This window comes from Mobula birostris, chromosome 25 (genome assembly GCF_030028105.1).
Source record: "Mobula birostris isolate sMobBir1 chromosome 25, sMobBir1.hap1, whole genome shotgun sequence".
In the NCBI taxonomy this organism is placed as follows: domain Eukaryota; kingdom Metazoa; phylum Chordata; class Chondrichthyes; order Myliobatiformes; family Myliobatidae; genus Mobula; species Mobula birostris.
In genome coordinates this window covers 4760927-4775750 of record NC_092394.1, presented here as the reverse complement: position 1 = coordinate 4775750, position 14824 = coordinate 4760927, and the positions used below count along the sequence as shown (strand labels likewise).

The window sequence follows — 14824 nt, the reverse complement described above, 5'->3', positions numbered from 1 at the left end:
ATTTTCAATCTCTCTCTCGATCCTCCTTTGCTCCTCTTCCTCTCGCCTGTCATAACCCCCTCTCTCTGTCATGTCACACCCTCCCCCATCCTCGATCAAACTCACCCTGTATCCCTGACCCCCTGTTGCACTTCCCCCTCTGTCTTCCCCCTCTGTCTTCCCCCAAACTTTCCTTCCACACATCGCCCTTTCACTCCAAGCTCCCTGTGAAAACAGCACCAGGATGATGGGATGTTCGACCATGAGGAATTGGGGTGTGTGTGGAACCCACTGGGACCTGCCCCCTCCCCCCAAGCCCCAGCACCCACCTCAATCTTCCCGGTCTTGGCGGCCAGCTTGAGGGGTGTCAGCCCCTTCCTATTCGTCATGCTCTCCAGGCTGAGCTGAGGTCTGAGCTTCACGCCCATCCTGAGGAGGTGGTCGTACATCTCGGTGACGAACTTGGTGTTCTCCCGGCTGTTGTCGGAGATGGACACCAGGGCGTGCAGTACGTTGTTGCCCCTGGAGTCTACGGCGCCAATGTCGGCCTTGCGGTAAGGGTTCTCCAGGAGGTGGTCCACCACCTCCAGCTGGTTGGTGCAGGCAGCCAGCGAGAGGGGCAGCTCCCCTGTTCGAGAGACCCCTGGTCAGATCCACCCAAAACAGCGACTCTTTATTCCCCTCCATACCTGCCGACTTCCCCCAGCATTTTGTGTGTGACTCTGTGTTATGATTTGTTTTCTCTTTCACTTAGATACCTCCCTATGACAGCACCGCAAGAAACAGGCTCTTCGGCCCACACCCGCCGCCCCGCCCACGATACCCCAACCACACTGGATCGAGTGCCAGAGTGTGGTAAGTGCGCATGCGCCCAATCGATCGCGCGGTGACGCGATTAAGCCTCCTACCTTTTTAACGCGGGCTGTCGCGTGCGCATGCGCGTTGTTTTGGCGGGATCGGGTTGCCCCACGTGCTCCCTCTCTAACTTTACCAACCTACTCCCTGCTCGCATATCATACAGTGGACAAGTCTTAGACATACACAGTGTGTGTAATTTTATGTATTGCATTGTACTGTTGATGCAAAAAAAAGGCAGATTTCATGACATATGTGAGTGATGACAAACCTGATTCTGATATGGGTCTCTATTGTGGACTGAGGGTGGGAAGTGGGCAGGGAGAGGGGAAAGGGGGAGGGAAGAGAGCAGAAAGTGCCAGAGAGGTATTCTGTAATGATCAGTATGTCAGTTGTTTGGAATCAAATGACCTTGCCTGGTGTATCAGGACTGGGTGTGTCTGCACCCACACCACCTCCCACCCCTGACACTCCTTCTCTGCCACCTGTCCTATGCCCCTCCTACAGCGCTCAACCCTCACCATTCCCGACATCCTTTGCTTCTTCCAGATTTACAGATGTGCTCTCCGCTCCACATTGACAAATATAGTACTCTGTAAAGTCTTAGGTACTTTAACTACTGTGTATATATATGTGTGTGTGTGTGTACGCGCCTAAGACTTGTGCACAGTACTGTGTATGTAACAATATCAACAAATCACAATTGAATGTACATGGTAATGATTGAATGAGTTATCTTATGACGAGTGTTTGATGTCTCTGGTCCTGTACTCACTGGAGTTTAGAAGAATGGCGGGTGGGGGAAGATCTCACTGAATACTGAAAGTCCTTGATAGAGTGGATGTGGAGAGGACATTTCCTATAGTGGGGAGAGTCTAGACCAGAGGGCACAGCCTCAGAATAGAGGGATGTCTCTTTAGAACAGAGATGAGGAGGAATTTCTTCAGCCAGAGGGTAGTGAATCTATGGAATTAATTGCAACAGATGGCTGTGGAATCCATTGTCCCAGCTGTGGAGGCCAAGTCTTTGGGTATATTTAAATGTTATCGAGAGAAGGCAGGAGAATGGGATTGAGAGGGATAACAAATCAGATATGATCAAATGGTAGAGCAGACCCAATGGGCTGAATGGCCAAAATTTGCTGCTATGTCTTATGGTATACAATGCATCCCTCCATTCCCTGCCTGTTCATGTGTCTGTCTAAATTCCTCTTCTTTGACTACAGCTGGCCACTCAATACCATCATCTCCTCAAAACCAATCAATAGGTTTCAAGACCTGGGCCTCAATACCTCCCTGTGCAATTGGATCCTTGATTTCCTCAATTGCAGACCCCAGTCAGTTCGGATTGGCAACAACATTTCCTCCGTGGTCCCCATTAGTACAGGTGCTCCACAAGGCTGTGTGCTTAGCCCCCTGCTCTACTTGCAGGAGCAAGCAGACTTATAACTGTGAGGTTAAGCACAGCTCCAATGCCGTGTTTAAATTTGCTGACGCACCACTGTCATAGGCCAAATCAAAGGTGGTGACGAATCAGCACATCGGAGGGACAATGAGAATCTGGCTGAGTGGTAACTCAACATCAACCTCTCACTCAATGTCAGCAAGACCAAGGAGCTGATTACTGGCTTCAAGTGGAGGAAACTGGAGGTCCATGAGCCAGTCCTCATCAGGGGGGATCAGAGGTGAGAGGGTCAGCAACTATAAAATCCTCAGTGTTATCATTTCAGAGGATCTGTCCTCGGCCAGTACATAAGTGAATTTTTGGAGAAAGCACAGATGCACCTCTACTTTCTGAGGAGTTTGTGAAGATTTGGCACGTCATCTAGAACTTTGACAAACTTCTATAGATGTGTGGTGGAGAGTATATTGACTGGTGGTATCACAGCCTGGTATCGAAACACCAATGCCCTTGAACAAAAAATCCTACAAAAGGTAGTGGATACGGCCCAGTCCATCATGGGTAAAGCCCTCTCTATCACTGAGCACATCTCCACAGAGTGTTGTCGCAGGAAAACAGCATTCGTCATCAAGGACACCCACCAACCAGGACATGCTCTCTTCTTGCTGATGCCATCAGGAAGAAGATACTGTACAGGAACCGCCAGGTTCAGAAACTCTTATTACTCAAACATCAGGCTCTTGAACCAAAGGGGATAACTTTACTCACCCCATTGCTGAACTGTTCCCACAACCTATAGACTCACTTTTAAGGACTTCTCATCTCACGTTCTCAATATTTATTGTGTTTTTTTTCTCTTTTGTATTTGCACAGGTTGCTGTCTTTTGCACACTGGTTGTCTGTCCACCTGGTTGAGTGCAGTCTGTTATTGTGTTGCTTGAATTTACTATATATGCCCACAAAAAATGGATCTGAGGGTTGTAAATGGTGACATATATGTATTTTGATAATCAATTTACTTCGAACTTTGAACCACTCCCCATGCATCAAGTTCCAAGTAATTACCACCTTTGTGTAAATAGAACTTATCTTGCATTTCTTCCTTAAATCTTCTGTCTCTCATTAAAGCCATGCCCTCTGGTATTTGACATTTCTATCTATATTTCATAACTTCATAAACTTCTGTCAGGATCAGATCAATCTCACCCTTCTCTTTTACATCGCCATCTATTTTCCTATCATCTATGTATCTATCCAAGAGTTTCTTAAATGTTGCTAATGTATCTGCCTTTACCATCACCCCTGGCAGCACACTACATGCACCTACCACTCTCTGTATTAAAAAAAATACCTAGCTTTGACATTCCCTTATACTTTCTTCCAATCACCTTAAAATTATGCCCTCTAGTATTAGTCATTTCTGCTCTGGAAAAAACTCATCTGGCCTGTCCACTCTATCTATGCCTCTTATCATCTTGTACACCTCTATCAAGTCACCTTTCATCCTCCTTTGCTCCAAAGAGGAAAGTCCTACCTTGCTCCACCTTTCCTCATAAGACACTCTCTCTAATCCAGGCAGCATCCTGGTCAATCTCCTCTGCATCCTCTCTAAAGCTTCCACATCCTTCCTATAATGAGGTGACTAGAACTGAAGACAATATTCCAAGAGTGGTCTGATTGGGGTTTTATAAAGCTGCAACATTACCTTGCTGCCCTTGAACTCAATCCCCCAACTAATGAAGGCCAACACAGCGAACGCCTCCTCAACCACCTTGTCAGCTTGTGTGGAAACTTTGAGGGATCTATGGATGTGAAGCCCTCTGTACCTCCACGCTGCTAAGAATCCTGCCATGAACCCTGTACTCTCTCTTCAAGTTTGACCTTTCATAGTGGATCACTTCATACTTTTGTGTCTAGGGTTGGCTGAGAGACCCCAGAAGCAGCAGGGAAAGGAGACCCAACATGCACAACCTTAATCACTACCTCAGTGTCGCAACGTTTGAATCACTTTGCACTACAATGGACGTTCTTGTTCTTATTGTGTTCTTTCTTGTATAATTTTGCACAGTTTATGTTTTTCTTCTGAGTGTTGTGCCTCCAGGGCTATGTGCCCGTGACACTGCTGTGAGTAAGGATTTTCATTGCTTCTGTACACACATGGATGTATGCACCTAACAGTAAACTCAACCTTTGAAAATCTTGAAGAACATCATCACAGGTTAGCAGCTACAGTCCCATCCAGATGGAAGGTCAGTACCCAACCTCCACCTGGGAGAAACTTCCAATTTCCCCTCAGAGGCCCCTCTGAGTACAAGATCTACACTAAACATCACCCCAGCAGAGAATGATACACCAGCCTGAGGCAGCATAGTGTGGGCAACCTCAGTGGGAAACTGTGTAGGTTCCCACAGAGCGTGTAACCCAAATAACTTAGTGAAAACAGACTGCATTCAGGCCAAAGGCTCACCACACATCACAAGACTCTGAGTAATGATGTGTGCTAAGCTCACGCTATATACTCCGGCTAATGATGTTGTGTGCTAAGGTCACGCTATATACTCCGGCTAATGATGTTGTGTGCTAAGCTCACGCTATATACTCTGGCTAATGATGTTGTGTGCTAAGCTCACGCTATATACTCTGGCTAATGATGTTGTGTGCTAAGCTCACGCTATATACTCCGGCTAATGATGATGTGTGCTAAGCTCACGCTATATACTCCGGCTAATGATGTTGTGTGCTAAGCTCACGCTATATACTCCGGCTAATGATGTTGTGTGCTAAGCTCATGCTATATACTCCGGCTAATGATGTTGTGTGCTAAGCTCACGCTATATACTCCGGCTAATGATGTTGTGTGCTAAGCTCACGCTATATACTCCGGCTAATGATGTTGTGTGCTAAGCTCATGCTATATGTGCTGGCATCTGTTAAACTGCCACAAAAAAAAGATGCTGCTCAGTGGCCACAGACCCTCATAAAGACAAAAAAGATTAAGACATGTACATCAAAATCTGCTCTTGGTGCCAATGGCCAGCAGTCTGAGGATTGGCTGGGGGCAGCCTGCAGGTGTTACCATGCTTCAGGTGCCAAGAACTCACTAACCCGAGCCTATATGTCTTTGGAAGGTGAAAGCAGAGCACCCAGAGGAAACGCATGCGGTCGTGGGGAGATTGACGGACAGTGTATGGTATTGAAGCCAGGGGTATGACACTGTAATAACGGTGCGCTCGCTGCTACGTTACTGTGTCACACAATTACAGCCCTGGTTCTGTGAACCTTGACTCACAGCCCAACAGAGACCCATCTATTTGTAGAATGATTTTTGGATTAAAGACCGTTTATCAGCACAGGATTAAGTGAGCTAGCACTCTTTCTTTGGAGCGATGGAGGGTGAGAGGCGACTTGATAGAGGTGTATGAGATGATAAGAAGTACAGATAGAGAAGATGGCCACTTTTCCCCAGAGTGGCAATAACTAATTCTGGAGGGCATCTGGTTAAAGTGAGTGGAGGGAAATTTAGGGGAGATACCCATGATAGGAATTATAGATAGAGTGGAAGGTGTCTGGATACGCTGACAGAGGTGGTGGTAAGGGCTGATACAGCATGGACAATTAATTGCCACAGATGGCTGTGGAGGCCAAGTCACTGTGTATATTTAAAATAGAGGTTGATAGGTTCTTGATTAGTCAGGGTGCCAAAGGTTATGGGGAGAAGGCAGAAGAATGAGGTGGAGAGGGAGAATAAATCAGTCCTGATGGAATGGTAGAACAGACTCAATGGGCCAAATGGCTTAATTCTGCTCCTGTGTCTTATGGTCTTATTTAAAAAACTCTTAGGCACACACACGTAAGTAAAATGGAGGGTTATGAGTTGTGTAGCAGGCAAGGATCAGATTGATAGTGATGTAGGTTAAAATGTGGGCCCAACATTGTGGGTCAAAGGGTCTGTGTTGTGCTGTACCATTCTCTGTTCTATTTGACCATCTATTTAGGGCTGATTCTCACTCAAATTGGTGGATGAAGGGTCTCCACCTTAAACGTTGACTGTCCATTTCCCACCACAGATGCTGTCTGACCCACTGAGCTCCTCCAGCTGATTTTTTTTTAAGCTGCTGTTGCTTGTGTCTCAGTTTTCACACCCTTTGTTTTGTAATCCTACCCCTCCTCACCCCATAGAGGAACGACTGACCTCAAAACACTCCTCTGCTCGTATGCTCTTCATCGAAGCACGAGAGTCTGTTCAGCCTGTGCTCAAAAATTAGTGTGGTGGCTAGCACAAGGCTTTACAGTGCTGAGGATTGGGATTAAATTCCCACTGCTGTCTTTAAGGAGTTTGCATGTTCTCCCCATGACCGTGTAGGTTTTCTGTGGGTGCTCTGGTTTTCTCCCATATTCCAAACATGTACAGGTTAGGGTTAGTCAGTTGTGGGAATGCAATGTTGGCACAGGAAACATGGTGACACTTGCGGACTGCCCCAGCACATCCTCAGCGGTGTTGGTTGTTGACCTAAAACGACACATTCACTGTATGTTTCAACGTGCATGTGACAAATAAAACTAGTTATAGAGAAAGTGCATTGCAGGTAGCAAATAAACAGCAAGAGTTTTCTATCATCTACCTGATAGGAGGAGGGAGAATGTCCTTGATTGTGTGTGTGTGTGTGTGTGTGTGTGTGAGAGAGAGTGTGTGTGACTGTATCAGTTCTCGACCTCGAGGGATAGCCATGACGGCATGTGTATGTGAGTGTGCGTCTGTATCAGTTCTCTGTGCTGTACTCCACTCCCAATCCCATCTCTTCGCCATCCATGTTTGCCAGCTCCCTCTCTGTCTCCCACTTTTCCTTCTCCCCCTCCCACAGTTCCCCACCCAGCGCATACCCAGCTCTCCATACCAAAGTAGAATCCGGTCTGGCCCTCCTTGGCCTTGAAGAACAAGCCGCTGGCCTTGGCGTGGACATCGGCTCCGTTCCGGATCAAGAGTGCCACGAAGTGCAGGCAGCGCCGCTCGATGGCGATGTGTAGGGCTGTCTGACCTGGTGCGGAGTCGAGACAGGGTCAGTCCACGGCCAAGCTGGGTGACAGCAAGACGGACAGCCAGGAGTGGCAGGGGTTGCGGCGAGGGCACACAACTCCCCTCCTCCGGCTAGTCTGTAAAATGATATCCCCACTCTCATGACACAGAGAAACATCCCTTGTACACAGAGTGGTCACCTCCCCATTCTGACCCACTCACCCCCACCCCTGCTCAGCAACACTACCACAGCCCTCCCCACCATCCACACCCCATTCCACCTCTCCTCCTCCACCCTATCCCTCCTCACCACCCCAATCCTCCCCCATTACCCCACCTATCCCTCCTCACCACCCCAACTCTTCCCCATTAGACCATAAGACATAGGAGCAGAATAAGGCCATTTGGCCCATTGAGCCTGCTCTGCCATTCAATCATGGCTGATCCTTCTCCCCTCCACAGCCCCACTCTCATCCTTCTCCCCATAGCCTTTGATGCCATGTCCAATCAAGAACCTATCAATCTCAGCCTTAAATACACCCAACAACCTGGCCTCCACAGCTGCATGTGGTAATAAATTCCACAAATTCACCACCCTTTGGCTAAAGAAATTTCTCCTCATCTGTGTTTTAAATGGACGCCCCTCTATCCTGAGGCTGTGCCCTCTTGTCCTAGACTCCCTCACCATGGGAAACACCCTTTCCATATCTACTCTGTCTAGGCATCTCAACATTTGAAAGGTTTCACTTACGTCCCTCCTCATCCTTCTAAATTCCAGCGAGTACAGGCCCAGAGCCATCAAATGTTTCTTGAGTGTTAGCCATTTCATTCCTAAAATCGTCCTTGTGAACCTACTCTGAAATCTCTCCAATGCCAGCATATCTTTTTTTAGATGAGGAGCCCAAAACTGTTCACAATACTCAAGGTGAGGTCTCACCGCTGTCTTATAAAGCCTCAGCATCACATCCCTGCTGTTATATTCCAGACCTCTTGAAATGAATGCTAACATTGCATTTGCCTTCCTCACCACCGACTCAACCTGCAAGTTAACCTTTAGGGTGTTCTGCACAAGGACTCCCAAATCCCTTTGCATCTCTGATTTTTGCATTTTCTCCTCATTTAGAAAATAGTCTGCACATTTATTTCTACTAACAAAGTGTATAACCAATAATTTTCCAACATTGTTTTTCACTTACCCAGTCTCTTCCCAATCTCCTAATCTGTCTAAGTCCTTCTGCAGCCTTCCTGTTTCCTCAACACTACCTGCCCCTCCATCAATCTTAATCTCATCTGTAAACTTGGTAACAAAGTAATCTATTCCATCATCTAAATCATTGATATACAGCATAAAAAGAAGCAGTCCCAACTCCGACCCCTGCGGAACACCACCAGTCACTGGCAGCCGATCAGAAAAAGATCCTTTTATTCGCACACTATGTCTCCTACCAACATTGGTCAGCTCTAACCATGACATTACCCCAATCTATCCCTCCTCACTAATCCAACTCTCTCCCATGACCCCCAACCCTCCAACATTACCCCACCCCAACCATCCTCACCACCCCATTCCCATTACCCCACCCTATCCATCCTCACCACCCCAAACTTCCCCTCCACCACAACCCTCCTCCATTACTTCACACTATATCTTCTCTCCACCCCAACCCTCTCCATTATCCACCCTATCCCTCCCCTATCTCCCCATTACCCCACCCTATATTTCCCTACCATCTCCACCAACCTCACCCCATCAACCCCACTCCCACTCCATTACATCCCACAACAGCATCCCAATCCACTCTCCAAAATCCCACTGCTCTCTACTTCTCTCTCACCCTACATCATCCCAATCCACTTCCCAAAATCCCATTGCACCCCACTTCCCTCCCAGCCTACACCATCCCATTCCACTCAGCCCCCCCCCATCCTACCTCCCCTATATCTCCTGTGTTCCCACTGTCTCTCCGTACCCTTGTAGTAGCTGTCCATGTAGGCAGCATTGATGAGTTCCTCCAGGTTGTCTGTCTTCTCTGCAATTTCCAGTAGTATGGGGATGGTGTCATTCCGGTTGTTACTCAAATTCAGCAGAGCCTTCAGCAACGCAGTCTTCCCCGTCTCTGGGTCTGAAGGCACACAGGGTGACATATCCCAGCATCAGGCAGCAGTTAGGAGAACGTCTTCATAAGTCATCCCTGAACTGAAAGCACAACCATCACCATCCTCTCTGGTTCATCCCTGATCACATCAACACAACTTTCTCTTCCATTGTCTCTGGTTCTCTCTCTAGGCACCATCTCTCCCTAAGCCCCTGATCACTAACCCCCATGCCACTGAAAGAACATGGGAAACAGAAACATTTGATGGCTCTGGGCCTGTATCCCATATTCCATAATTTAAAGTTTGTCCTCTTTCTGGTAAGTTCTAATTTCACTATTGTCCCTTAATATCTTCTCCACCCTCCTCTCATTCAGTCACCCCACCCCTTTTCCAGTCACAGACCTTCCTGCTTCCTCTGCAACTTCAAACTCCCCTCTCTATCTCTAACTTCAAACTTCCACGTGCAACTTCAAACTCCCCTCTCTATCTCTAACTTCAAACTTCCCTCTGCAACTTCAAACCTCTCTCTCTATCTCTAACTTCTCCATGTTCTGATGAGAATTCATCCACTTGAAATGGTCACTCTATTTCTCTCTCCACAGATGCTGCCTGACCTGTTGACTATTTCAGTTTTCACTTCAGATTTCCAACGTTGTTGCTCAGATTTTGATTCAGATTTATTTATCCCACGTGTTTGGGAACATACAGTGAAATGCATCGTTTGTTTTAACAACCAACACAACCTAAGGATGTGCTAGGGACAATCTGCACATGTTACCATATGTTCTGGCATCAATATAGCATACCCACAATGCTCGGCAGAACACAACAAGCAACAAAACAACAACAACAAAACAAGCCCCTTTCCTCCCTCCCACCCACCCACCCACACACACACATGAACTGTCCTCCGACTCCAAGACAGTTCTTCAGGCTTTGGTCATTGGGTTTCCAGATTTCCAGTCATCAACCAGCTTGATCTTCAGTATCGACCTCCAGACTAGTTGATGATGAGACCTCTGGGCATGCCAGCTGACCGGCCCTCGTGCCTCCTGTTTGCACGGACCCACCCAAACCTGGGGCAGCCCGGCATATCCACGGATGCAGTATTTAGAAGTTCAGTTACGACTGCAAGATGGTGGTAGTGGGTGGGGGGAGGATGTTCTGTCCCATCATGCTGTGGAGATGTGGTCTGAACCACCAGTTGCTGTACTTGTGCCCACTTCTCCATTCTCAGACATCTCTGTAGGTTGACCTCTGGGTGGAAGCCTAAACAGTGATGTCTTCAGGAGGGAGGGCATGGGAAGAGTAAGGGGTCAAAGGCAAGAAGCTCAGGGATCTGGCTTCTCCCGCGTTCAGGGGTCACCTGATGTAAACTTCCTCTTCCTCTCCTACCCTGGTGGTGCTGCAGAATCTGTCTCATAATAGGTAAAATGGCTTATTGTTGTCACATATACTGAGGTTCAGTGTCCTTGTCCTGGATACTGACCATAAGGATGTGATGGTTGCACAGTGCATTGAGGTAGAACAAGGTAAGATAATAACAGAAAGCAGAATAGAGTGTTACAGTTACAGAGAGAGAGACAGCAGTGCAGGCAGACAATAAGGTCATAATGAGATAGATTGTGTTGGGCCTCTGGTTATGCTGGCTGCTTTACTGAGGCAGAGTACAGACAGAGTCCATGGAGAGGAGGCTGGTTTCTGTCATGCACTGAGTTGTCTTTGCAAGTTTATGACCTAGGCTGGGTCTCCTTCCCTGCATTGCAGGCTGAGGTGAAGGGGAAGGAGGCGTTCGCAGGACAGCGTGCGGTTTTGACTGCCCGGGTGTTGTGGATGTGTTTTCGCTGTGGGAGGGACAAAACAATAGGACCAAGTCCATGGGAAACTGCAGAGAGTTGTGAACACAGTCCAATCTATCACACAAACCAGCCTCTCCTCCACCGCCTCTGTCTACACTTACCCTTTTGTACCATCAGACTCAAGGATAGTTATGAAACTAATGAACGGCTCTTTAGTACGATACGATGGACCCTTGACCTCACAATCTGCCTCGTTATGTCCCTATTCTGCACTGCACTCTCTCTGTAACTGTAACACTTTATTCTGCATTCTGTTTTCATTTTGCTACCTCAATGTACATAACGTATGGAATGATCTGTCTGATGGCATCTTCTTGCTGTATCTCGGTACATGTGACCGTAATGACAGCCAGGAATAAATCCGATTGGGACGTAGGAATGTCGCTTTTGGCAGGAGAGTGTCCAAAGGGGCAGGGGTCAGCTGGATGAAAGGTGACAGGGATTGGAAAATTTAGAGGTTAGTAAGGAGCTAAAACCCCAGAACAGCACAGATGGGCCTTTTTCAGAACAGTGCGTCAATCCTGTTGGTATCCTTGCAGGTGAAGTGGGCTCTGAAGGGTGGAGGGAGGAGGCTTCAACTCAGACAAGCTGCGTCCTGATGGGCAGATAGGACCTTCACCCTTCATTCTAGTTGCCCGATCACACACTGTTGCAACTGGAAGTGGTTCGCTCAGAATGAAACAACAACCACGCAGAACCAAGAGGCAGGAAGCTAATTACGTTTCTGACCACCACTCAGTGAGGGCAGAGTCCAGACACGTAGCAGACAGGCTCCTGGCTGCAGCAGAAAGCTGATGGAGGGATAACGAGGGAGGGAGGGGAAGTGGTCTCCAGGAGAACGAGCGAGGGAGGGGAAGTGGTCTCCAGGAGCATGGGGAGGGGGCTTCCAGTGGAATCTCGATGCAGGGCAATGGTGTTCAGGGGACACTCTGTGCCCTGGTCTTACTTCCCAGAAACCAAAAGAGGATCTGGAGACCAACTGGTTCCTCATGATGTGGGTGAGGTGAGCTGGAGAGTGGCAGCACTGTGACATTAGCCAAGTGGGGGTAACTCAGGAACTTCCCACAACCTTATACTGAGTTCTGTCATAACACATCAGACAGGCCATTCACCCCACAATGTTATACTGGTCTTGATGCTAATTTATACTGAATGTCCCCCATCCCCTTCATTTTAAAGACTAAGATCAAATTTATTTGCCATATACATTTACATGTATTAAGAATTTAATGTGGTGTGTTGGTGTGACACGCAACAAAAAATAACATTGAACAATTATAAAGAATGACATAAAAATAATTATATAACTGTTAATCTTCTGTATGTCTTTCATGGGAGGCTCATCCACAAGGGCTCTGCAGTGAATTGGCCATTTGGGTTCAGAAATGGCTTGTCCATAGGTGACAGAGGGTAGTGGTTCAAAGGACTTATTCTAGCTGGAGGGCTATGATCAGTAGAGTTCCACAGGGATCTGTATTGGGACCTCTGCTGTTTGTGATGTATATAAATGACCCATTATAGGAAGGATGTTGAGGCTTTGGAGAGGGTGCAGAAGAGGTTTATCAGGATGCCGCCTGGAATAGAGGCTATGTGCTATAACGCGAGGTTGGACAAACTTGGGTTGTTTTCTTTGGAGTGGCGAAGGCTGAGGGGAGATCTGATTGAGGTTTATAAGATTAAGAGAGGCACAGATCGAGCAGACAGACAGTACCTTTTTTGAAAGGTTGAAATGCCTGATACCAACCAAGCTGCTGATGGTGACCAATGGCAATGTTTTGTAGACAGCTCATAAAACTGGTAGACACTCCATATACTTACTTTTCTAAACCACGATCGCTATAGTCCGTAGCCTGTAATTTCCCCTGACGAAGGGTCTCGGCCTGAAACGTCGACTGTACCTCTTCCTAGAGATGCTGCCTGGCCTGCTGCGTTCACCAGCAACTTTGATGTGTGTTGCTTGAATTTCCAGCATCTGCAGAATTCCTCGTGTTTGCGTTCCCCTTTAATGATGTTCTTTTTAACTGACTAAATGTTCTGGCACTTTTGCAATCTCCTGGGGGATTCGGCAAACTAGATTGACACAGCAATGTGAGGAAAATGGAAGGATATGGACAATGTGTAGGCAGAAAGGATTAGTTTGGTTGCCCATTTGGTTACTAATTTATTTGGTTCAGCATAACATTGTGTAGTGTTCTATGTTCTATAGCATTAGAAGTATGGATATGGAATGAAATGTGCATAAATACCTACATACCAGCACGTATTTACAATGTAAACAGCAGTATAAAAAATGGTTTAATGTGTTTACAGTGTAGTTCAGTGATGGGGATAATAGATAGAGGGGGGTGGGGAGAGGCTAACTAGAATGGTTGATCAGATTAACTGCTTTGGAAAAGAAACTTTTAAGATGGTGTGAAGGTTTTGTTCAAGTAGCCCTATAGCACTTTCTAGAAGGGCAATTTTATTTAGAAACACATTCATGCGTCTGCCTAAAAGCCTCTAAAAATCCCTGAAATTGCCTGCTTCCACTACTGACCCTGGTAACCCATTCCAGGTACCTACCAGTCTCTGCATTTAACAAAAAACTTGCCCCTCCCCCAACCACCTTTAAACTTCTACCCCTCCAACCTTAAAAGCATGATCTCTGGTGATTGACATTTTGCCCTGGGAAAACATTCTGACTCTTATCCTCCCGTAATGTTAAAAACCTCTGTCAGATCTCCCCAGCTCCGACACTCTAGGGAGGACAACTCATGTTTGTCCAATCTTCTGCAGTTTATAGTTCAGTGATCCTGGCAGTTTCCTAGTAATTCTCTATTTTAGAGATACTGTACCGCACTGTAACAGGCCCTTCTGGCCCAGTGAGCCCAATTACACCCACGTGACCAATTAACCCCCACACTTGTACATCTTGGGACAGTGGGGGGAAACCTGAGCTCCCAGAGGAAACCCACAGAGTCAAGGGGAGAATATACAAACTCCTTACAGACCAGCAGCAGGATTGAACCGGTGTCACTGGTGTTATACGGTGTGAGCAGAATGTGTCACACGGTGTGAGCAGAATTATCTGCAGCTTAATATGAAAAAGACTAAGGAGCTGGTGGTAGACCCAAGGAGAGCTAAGGTACCAGTGACCCCTGTTTCCATCCAGGGGGTCAGTGTGGACATGGTGGAGGATTACAAATACCTGGGGATATGAATTGACAATAAACTGGACTGGTCAAAGAACACTGAGGCTGTCTACAAGAAGGGTCAGAGCCGCCTCTATTTCCTGAGGAGACTGAGGTCCTTTAACATCTGCCGGACAATGCTGAGGATGTTTTACGAGTCTGTGGTGGCCAGTGTGATCATGTTTGCTGTTGTGTGCTGGGGCAGCAGGCTGAGGGTAGCAGACACCAACAGAATCAACAAACTCATTCGTAAGGCTAGTGATGTTGTGGGGATGGAACTGGACTCTCTGACAGTGGTGTCTGAAAAGAGGATGCTGTCCAAGTTGCATGCCATCTTGGTCAATGTCTCCCATCCACTACATAATGTACTGGGTGGGCACAGGAGTACATTCAGCCAGAGACTCATTCCACCGAGATGCAACACAGAGCGTCATAGGAAGTCATTCCTG

General features: G+C 47.1%; 1 protein-coding gene across 1 annotated transcript in view; it reads right to left on the bottom strand.

Annotated features, from left to right (window-relative positions):
- LOC140187914 (transient receptor potential cation channel subfamily V member 1-like) overlaps window positions 1-14824 on the bottom strand; it is a 46295-nt gene that overhangs the window by 18547 nt on the left and 12924 nt on the right. Inside the window, 3 exon segments of the mRNA XM_072243774.1 lie at window positions 309-607; window positions 7131-7271; window positions 9220-9372. Coding sequence (XP_072099875.1) covers window positions 309-607; window positions 7131-7271; window positions 9220-9372 — 593 coding nt within the window.